The sequence below is a fragment of the Eleginops maclovinus genome, chromosome 5, assembly GCF_036324505.1.
Source record: "Eleginops maclovinus isolate JMC-PN-2008 ecotype Puerto Natales chromosome 5, JC_Emac_rtc_rv5, whole genome shotgun sequence".
Lineage (NCBI taxonomy): Eukaryota > Metazoa > Chordata > Actinopteri > Perciformes > Eleginopidae > Eleginops > Eleginops maclovinus.
Genome location: NC_086353.1, coordinates 2917972 through 2927066, shown reverse-complemented (window position 1 = coordinate 2927066; position 9095 = coordinate 2917972). Strand labels below are relative to the sequence as shown.

Genomic DNA, 9095 nt, shown 5'->3' with positions numbered 1-9095 from the left:
TTATTATATTAATCATTTACTATTTATTTATTTTATTATTCAAAGTAAAACCCAACATTACATCATTTGTTAGTATTTGGATAATTTGAGGTGACCATCAAAACAACACCGGTGTTCAGCTGTCTGGTTTATTATATTTACAGGATACTGATTATGCTGAATCATTGAACAATGGATGTGTGTGTGTGTGTGTGTGTGTGTGTGTGTGTGTGTGTGTGTGTGTGTGTGTGTGTGTGTGTGTGTGTGTGTGTGTGTGTGTGTGTGTGTGTGTGTGTGTGTGTGTGTGTGTGTGTGTGTGTGTGTGTGTGTGTGTGTGTTATAATATATATCTTTTAACTTTGATCGATCTTTTTACAGTGAAGAACCTCAAGAAATGACTCGGGGAGATTTAAGGGATTTTTTAGATACGGAAATGGAATTATTTGTCTGTCATCCTCCATGTTTGATAAATATTCAAACCTAAAGGACGAGTTTAATATTAAAAAACTAGACTTAATTAACTTTTATCACCCTGTCAGATTGTCTCAGATAATTGTGCAATTGCTAATTTACAAAGTGCCTTGAGTACATGATCGAAAAACTGCAAGAAATCGAACATTTGGAGAATTGGTTTGAGTTTGAAGTCAGGATAATTATTAATTAAACTAAATAAAGGAAGATTTATTTAGCTAACTCATTGAAAAAGTCCCCAAAAGATCAAGAAACATTCTCTAAAACATTCATCACAACACTACTGAAGCAGGGCTCCTACACAGAGGTCAGGCTGTTACACACCTTAGTTTTATATGCAACTCAGTAGCATGAAACATATCCCTTATAACTGTTTTATGTCTAATGAATTCCTTATTCTTTAGATCAATGATTTCACAAAGAAAGCAAATGAGTGGAAAAAATACAGAGGATTTTTGTTGCTTCTGTAAAAAGGTAGATTTTTCTGACCTCTTGGACGACGAGTAAAGCCATCAACCAATCAGATGTGTGGAAAAGAGAGGGCCTGTATTTATGAGGATAATAAAATCCATCTTTGTGTTGTTTATACAAGACGCCCATGGTGTGTAAAGGCCTTGACTCTGGACCACTTTTGATCAAACCTGATGAACCGATTTTGAATTAATAATGACAACGTGATGCTGCAATATTTGAAGAACAGAGGTGGGAAGTAACCAAGTATATTTATATCAAGTAAGGTACTTGTACTGTACTTGAGTATTTCCGTTTCATGTTAATTTGTAATTCTACCCAACAACAACTGACAGATTGAGTTGCTAGGCAGATTAGGATTAATGATGGTAAATATAATCAACCCTTAAATCAGGCTTTAGTTCACCTGGAGTAAATCCAGCAGCTACCCTGCAGTATACAAAGCCATTCAAACTAGCTGCACCTTTACCAGCTCTGAGAACACTTTAATGATCAATCATTATAAAACATATCAGAGATATTATTCTGAAATGGACCAATCAAACAATGACTACTTTTACTGTCGCTACTTTAAGTACATTTAGAGGAGATTACTTTCTACTTTCACTGGAGGAACATTTAGAATACTTTTACTGTGACAGAGTATTCCTACACTCTGGTACTTCTACTTTACTCAAGTACAAGATCTGAGTACTTCTACTTTACTCATGGTACTTCTACTTTTACTCAAGTACAAGATCTGAGTACTTCTACTTTTACTCAAGTACAAGATCTGAGTACTTCTACTTTACTCAAGTACAAGATCTGAGTACTTCTTCCACCTCTGATGACGAAATCTGACCTTTAGGATGCACTAAACTAGATATATCACTAGGTATGGTCGACATTAAGGTCACATTTTGTACGATTTATCTTTCCCATGTTTTAATCAGCAGCATTTGGGTTTTCTTTAAACCACAAGGCCTCATGCTGTCACTGAAAATATCTAAACAACTTATCATAACTTGATTTATAGGTTGAGTTTAGTGTAACGAAACACTTATTTATAAATAGAGTGGTTCTGTGTGTTATTGTATTGTAATTAAATGAGTTAAATGATGAAGCAACAACCTGAATTCGTCTCTGTGGAGGAACCCTGCTGAACATTCAGGTATTTTCTCTAAACTCTCTACAAACTCCTACATCAGTGATTTAAGAAACACAATAACTGATCGGTGTCAAAGTGCAGAGTGGTGCTGTACAGCGAAGAGGAGGGATTATGGGTAAGGGTGCAGCTCCCCCCCTCCGGCGGAGGCGGCGGCGGTGGCGGTGGTGGTCAGGCGCTGCTCGTCGCTGTTGGTGTGAACCGTGAAGCTGCTGTGGCGACTGCCCCAGTCGTAGCAGTCAGAGGACAGACTGTCAGAGAGACGAGGGCAGGTCAGTCAGCGGGTTCATTCAGTCATTTACATTTTCAATACTATTAATACAATTTGTTATCGAGATTTAAATTGATTTAGTTTTTTTGTTTAAGTGTCAAAGTCCAAATAGGAATTATTGTTATTATTTTTATTATTATTAAATTATTATTATTCAATGTTTAATTTGATATTTTATTGTTATAATATTATTTATTTCTATTATTTTCTATATTATTATTTATTCTATATATTATTATTATTCAATGTTTAATTTGATATTTTATTTTATATAATATTATTTATTTTATATTATTTTCTATATTATTATTTATTTTCTATATTATTTATTCTATATATTATTATTTATTTTATCTTATTCTATATATTATTATTTATTTTATCTAATTTTATATATTATTATTATAAGTATTATTTATCCATGCATAATGGATGATGGACCTAATTTAAATTGAGAAATATTATAACAGCATGGTGTCAGTGATGGTGCTCGTACCTTGCTGATGCATTCTGGGGAGGAATGCTCCACGCCAGGTCATCGTCACTGTCGTACCGTCGAGGGTTGTCAAAGAAATATCCTCGAGAGGAGAGAACGTGGTTTGGGATCCCAGCGGTGCTCTGAAGGGAGACAAAGAGTCATCGAAATTACGAAATAAAAAAGGTAAAGGCTCTGCTGAGGAAACCTGTTGCTTCCTTTTGAGTCATCCAGCTAAACAACAACCAGGTCATACTATTGCAGAGGTCAGAGGTCACATGACCCCGCCAGGAAGACTGACCCTTTCCTGAGGCGGCCGTCGGACCCTGAAGAAGAAGACGACCAGCGAGGTGGGCAGCAGCTCCCAGACGAACAGAATCACCCCGAACACGATGTACCCGGCATCTCCCAGAGACGAGCGCAAGTCCGCCTGGAGACACACCGACAGGAAGCGTTTAACCTCTTTAATCAGCTTGAACATCAAAAGATCGACTGTTTAAAAGCGTTAAAATAAAGAAAGTCTCACCTGGTCTGAGACGTTGTACCAGTCGTAGTCGAAGGAGTTGATGGTCTCGATGTTTGTGAGGGCCAGCACCACCAGGTTGTAGCAGGCCCGCGACGCATACAGCAGCACCACCATGATGCCGATCAGAGTCACCTGGCACACCGACGTCCCCTGCACACACAGGAAGGATCATAGTTATTAACTCTAATTCACTTTTTAATGTCATGTATGTGATGCGTGATGGAATGAATGATATTTCCTCGCAGTCATGAAAACCTGGAACACTCTGGAAGCAAATCCGGGTCAGGGAAGCTGAAATGGATCATGACCTGAGGATGAAAGCTATTGAGTGGATTATTTTTAGAGACTTTACCTTAGACTCCAGGTAGATGTTGGCCAGCGACATCTTGGCGACCTTGTAGAGGCAGACGGACAGCGAGACGGCACAGAGGACGAACAGGCTGTCGTTGATGGTGACCCTCACCAGGACGATGGTCTTCACGTCAGCCGCCGTCATTTTGACCAGCAGGGCACAGACCAGATTAACCACGAGGAAGAGAAGACTGACACCGAAGAAGACGAGGTACAGAGGAAGTCTGAGGGAGAAACGAGAGATTGTTAACTTTAAAGGGGCAGCACCCCTTTCCACCCTCTGTCTGAAACCAGAGCCCAGTCTACTCTAATTTGTTAGCTGGCCGGTTCTGTTGTGATTGGTCAACCGCTTAGAGATGTCCCGCCGCTAGCCAATAGAAGCGTGAGTGTTACAAAGTGATGTCACTATTTCAGGGGATTTTAGCCTTTTGCAGACCATTTACATGCACACAAACATATACAACACACTGTACGAAAGGGAACCCCCCCCCCCCCCCCCCCCCCAAAAAAAAGCATAATAGGGCCTCTTTAAGTGCATTTTAAACACAGAGGCAGATCAAAAAACACAGTTGCATACTCCATGTGATTTATGGATACATGTTGGAGGTTTGTGAGACTCATAGTGGAAACAGATCCTCTTAATTCAATCAGAATACATTGGTTGAAGAAAAGTTACCTGTACTTGAGCAGTGAAGGTGTGTACTTGGACTTTGCCTTGAAGTAAACCTGTAGAAGGGAAAAATAACAACGTTTTAGTCAGCGTGTTTTGGAGATCTGTGTCGTACCGTAGGCGTTTCGGCAAGTTCTGTGTTAGCAGTGTTAATCTGTTTCTGCTTTTTTGGACTTAGATAAGAAAGGAACCTCTGTAGTATTGTGATTACTGACTTTGTTAACATTTCAGGTTTTGCACTAGCAGCAGTAGGCGTGAGAAGCCATTTTTGTTTGTGTTGCTGTTTCCCGGTTTCCCAGAGCTTAGGTAAGAAGCTTGTCTTTTGTTTGGCTTTTCGGGTTTGGTTAGTTTAGGGTACTGTTTGTTTACAAGCTTTGTTTCTTAGTGAACGTCCTTGAAATCAGGATGCTTTTCTTCAGCCTGCCTGCAGACGTCTGAATCTCATCCTCAGTGTGTATTATACTCAAAGTGATGTGCAACTCGACTGATATTTTGCCCTGATGGAGGCCATTGAAGATCCTGCGTGTTTCTGTTACTTGTTATCCGAGGGACTCAGACCGATGCTGTTCACATTTGCTGTTTTACCTTTCTAAGTGATCTGAGTACTTCCCTCCAGCACTTAACTCAAAGCCAGTCTAGAAGTCTCTTCATCGATTACTCCCTCCTCTCTGAATGCAGGGGCACCTTCATTACAGAAATAAGACACCGTGGTGTTTAGTTGGAAAAATAAACCTGCGTCATCTCAGCTCGCAGGAACGAGTGCAGCTAAAGAGGCTTCTATTAAGTCTTTATCTTCTGGTCTATTTCTGAAGCGCCAGCAGCTGGATTAATGGATGGAAGAGGAGAAGCAGCTGCTCATCATCCCTCCAAAAACCTGTAGTATAATTCATCAAACCGTAGGCTGGTTGACATTGCATTTTCTCCTGTTAAGTTGTCTGCAGGTTGTAGAAGTCAGCCATTTTTTTCAGCCAAGGATGCTCATTGTATTCTCAACTCAGCAACTCACTGATCCCCACATGTGATTCAAATCTGCTTGTCTCACAAACTTAAACAGGGTCGAAGTTTCACGCCGTCAGCACAGAGATTAGCCCTGAATTTTGTGTCTCAGAAACCGTGCATACTACTGATGTGTTCACTTTGAACAGAATGAGCAGCTGGTGCACACCGAAGTGAAGCCTATTTTGTAATTTCCAAACTTGTTTATTACCTGAACTTTGAATTTTACTTTGAAAAGAAGAAGCATTTCGGCTAGCAACAAACACGTTCTGTATCAGCAACTCAGACTTCAGACTGTTTCATGGCAGGATAAGAGTCTATGAGTTAATCTGTACAACTGCCTCCTCCATCATCTCAGTCTTTTGTGGCCTTTCTCATGTTGCCATGGCCGTAGCTACATCAAAGTCGTCTCCTTCTTGGTTTCACCTACCAAGATCTTAGAATAGAAATAACCATAACTAAACACAACACAGGTGTATAAAAGTCTTTGGAAGATGGCAGTAGTTCAATCTGTTGGGGCTTTGCTTGGGAACCTGAGGGTTTAGTAGGAAATTTAGGAAGTGAAGACTCCTAATACTAAATGAGGTGGCTGAATTTCACTGTGTGCTGTGTGGATGTGTGAAGATGAAAAAGATGATCAGTCCATTTCAAATCCTCCATATCCATCGGACTCCTTGTTAGTTTTTCAAGGCAGCAGTGTGGGCCTTGAGACAAGAGCAACTGACCCAGTAGCATGCAGCCGGTCTGAGCGTGGATTCACTAAAACCCAGACGTTTGACATGTTCAAACTAGAAAGATTTGTTGCCATGACTAGCACTGGTTTAATGCAGTTTTAAGAAACATTTCCGTCAGTGTCAGCCTGATTCATTGGAGACTTTAAGATCTCAACTAGAAACAACACTCAGCTTTTTGCTGCAGAACTTGAGTTCATTTTTCTGGACACACTGATCGATCCAGGGTTAAAGAGGTTAAAGAGAAAGTTCACACCAGCCTGAAAAACTGAGTTTCACTGCCCTCTCTGGTGGGAAGTTTGAAGCCTCCTGCAGCACTGATGGGTGTGGTCAGAGGAATACCTGTAACCACACCCAACTGTGATGTCAGGGTGTACAGACACACCCTGCAGTACACCTCAACATCACTAGAAGACAAGTTAAAGCACACTGTGGACCGGAATTCCTGTGCCCCTCACCTGTGCGCAGTAGAGGTTCATGAGGCTGAGCGTGAAGAACTGCAGGCAGACGGGGAAGCAGTAGAGCAGCCAGAAGGCGAACGGTCCGAGAGCATTGGCGGTCACACAGTCTCTGAAGTAGAAGGAGAATAGGAGGGCTCGCAGGGCGGCCCAGAGCAGACACAGGAACAGGAAGGCCGTCTGGTAGCTGAAGCGCTTGTGTCGGTATCTCAGAACCAACCATAGCTGGGCGTAGACGAAGGCGAAGAGCAGTGAGTAGAAGATGGTGTAGGCGATGGTCAGACCCAGCTTCACGTAGGGGGGAATAGCCGGCGTGATGGTGGGAGGGGGAGGGAGGTGGGAGTCGTTACCGGCATGCTGCTGCTCCTGCACCAGGTTCCCCTCCATCGCCTCCCCATTCATCCCTCTGGTTCCCCACAGAGGAGGGATTAAGCTGGAGGGGGTTGAAGACAGCGCTGATCTCTGGGTGGAGCAGAAGAAGAAGAAGAACGAACGTGTCTCGGCTCGTTAGACAGATCCTCCAAATCCATCGACTCTCCTCCAGACACACGATCTGACTCACAGAGAGCAAGAGGAGGAGGAGGAGAGACACCACCCTCTTTTTTGCCGGTGCCTGGTGCAGAGCTATTGGTCTCTGGGGGTCATGTGATCACACTCCCATGCAGGCGATTGGCTGAGCAGGAGGAGGATGCTGCAGAGAGGAGAGGAAGGTGGAGGGATGGATCTGGAAAGGAGAGAGAAGTAGGAGCTGTGGTCCAACCCACCATACACACACACACACACACACACACACACACACACACACACACACACACACACACACACACACACACACAGAAACTGCGTCACAGCAGCATCATACAGGCAGATTTGACGGATACCGGTTTTTTTCAGACAGATACGGATGGAGACAGAAACGTGGTTTGTGGCAGCAGTTGAAATACACGTGGGATTATTTAATTATAAATAGATTTAGAAATATAAATATATATGCTTTTATATTGATTTGTTCTTTTCTTTGCATGAATGATTAGATAAACAAATGCACAACAATGCTTTATAATTAATTGTTCAACATTTACATAAAGATAGTAAGAAAGAGGAGAGTTATTACTGACTGAATGAATTAAATAAATTCCCTAACTGAATAATAGAAAATAATTATAAAAGAAACAATGATAAAATAACCACATATTAGGAGTTTTAATGTTTTTTTTTACTACATCTATTGAAATAAAATGACTATAATTAAGTCCTCTGATTACATAACCGTAATCAAATGATTTCATCTAGTGCAATATGTCTCTAAAATACAGTATGTGTCAGAAATTCAAATGGCCACTGTCAAATATTCTACATTTCCATGATAACAAATGCCTAAAATAAAAATGCAAAATGTCCCTGTCAAAAAATCCTAAAGATGCTGATATATCCGTGCAAAAGATAAATCAGTACGTGACTCAAGTAATAAATGATTAAACTAATTATAAACACTTTCATATTGTGAGGTGTAATTACCAGTGCATTTTATTTTCTAAAGCTCAGAAGTGTGTTTTACCTTAAAATCATCCCCAATGTCTTTTAATTTGAAAAATAATTATTAGAGCCTAAAACAAGATTTTGATTTCCGGATCATTTCTTAAATTGAACCAATTGATGGAATTTCGATTGGTTCTGTAGTGAGTAGTATATCACCCTGTCTGACTGGAGTATGAATGGTTAGCCAGCAATAAAGCTAATACCAGTCCAACACTCATTTAACCCTCCTCCTCCGTCTCCTCGTCCTCCTCCCTCTGCAGTTCTTCTTCTCTGCTTTTACATAACAGGTTAGATAATACAGGAGGCAGCTCTTCTCCACTCGCTGACGACAGACACACACACTCCATTTTTTATCCACTGAACTCATTCAGTTTTCTGTACTCTCACGTTGAAAGATGACGTGGAAATATTAAATACTGTAGATATTTGGATCAAAAACGTTGTCATTTGAAACACGATGTTTAAGGTTTTGATATGCACTGCACTTATGCTTTATTCAACATGTTAACTGCTGAGCCCAAAGATAATATAGTGTGTGTGTGTGTTTGTGTGTGTGTGTGTGTGTGTGTGTGTGTGTGTGTGTGTGTGTGTGTGTGTGTGTGTGTGTGTGTGTGTGTGTGTGTGTGTGTGTGTGTGTGTGTGTTGGAAAGTTACTAAGTACATTGACTCGTTTACTTCCTTTATAAAACATTTCGAGAAGCCTTTACCTTTGCTCCGTTTCTCCACGCTCTATTTTTATTGATTATTGTTATTTGTCTTGTATAAGTATGTACAGTATATAGTTATCGTGCATAGTTGGAGGGAGGAGCATATAAAGCCTTGAATCTGAATGTATATTTCTATCTTTTAATGTGACTTTATGTTTCCATCAGAGGGAAATATTGTACTTTTTTCCAAACTTAATTTGCTTAATTTACATGTTGTGTTAAGATCATACAAAAACATATATTAGCTTATAAAATAAAACATATCGTTAAGTATTTTGGTTGTTTTTAACCATTGACTCCATGTAT

General features: G+C 40.5%; 1 protein-coding gene across 1 annotated transcript; it reads right to left on the bottom strand.

The window, feature by feature from the left end:
- Window positions 1-1660: 1660 nt before the first annotated feature.
- On the bottom strand, window positions 1661-7067 carry gpr137bb (G protein-coupled receptor 137Bb). Its single transcript, XM_063882907.1, has 7 exons — window positions 6544-7067; window positions 4365-4414; window positions 3690-3912; window positions 3338-3487; window positions 3113-3241; window positions 2833-2954; window positions 1661-2316 (listed from the first exon to the last, which is right to left on the bottom strand). Exons 1-7 carry the CDS (start codon window positions 6943-6945, stop codon window positions 2178-2180), a joined length of 1215 nt encoding a protein of 404 aa, XP_063738977.1. The 5' UTR covers window positions 6946-7067; the 3' UTR covers window positions 1661-2177.
- Between the last annotated feature and the right edge of the window lie 2028 nt (window positions 7068-9095).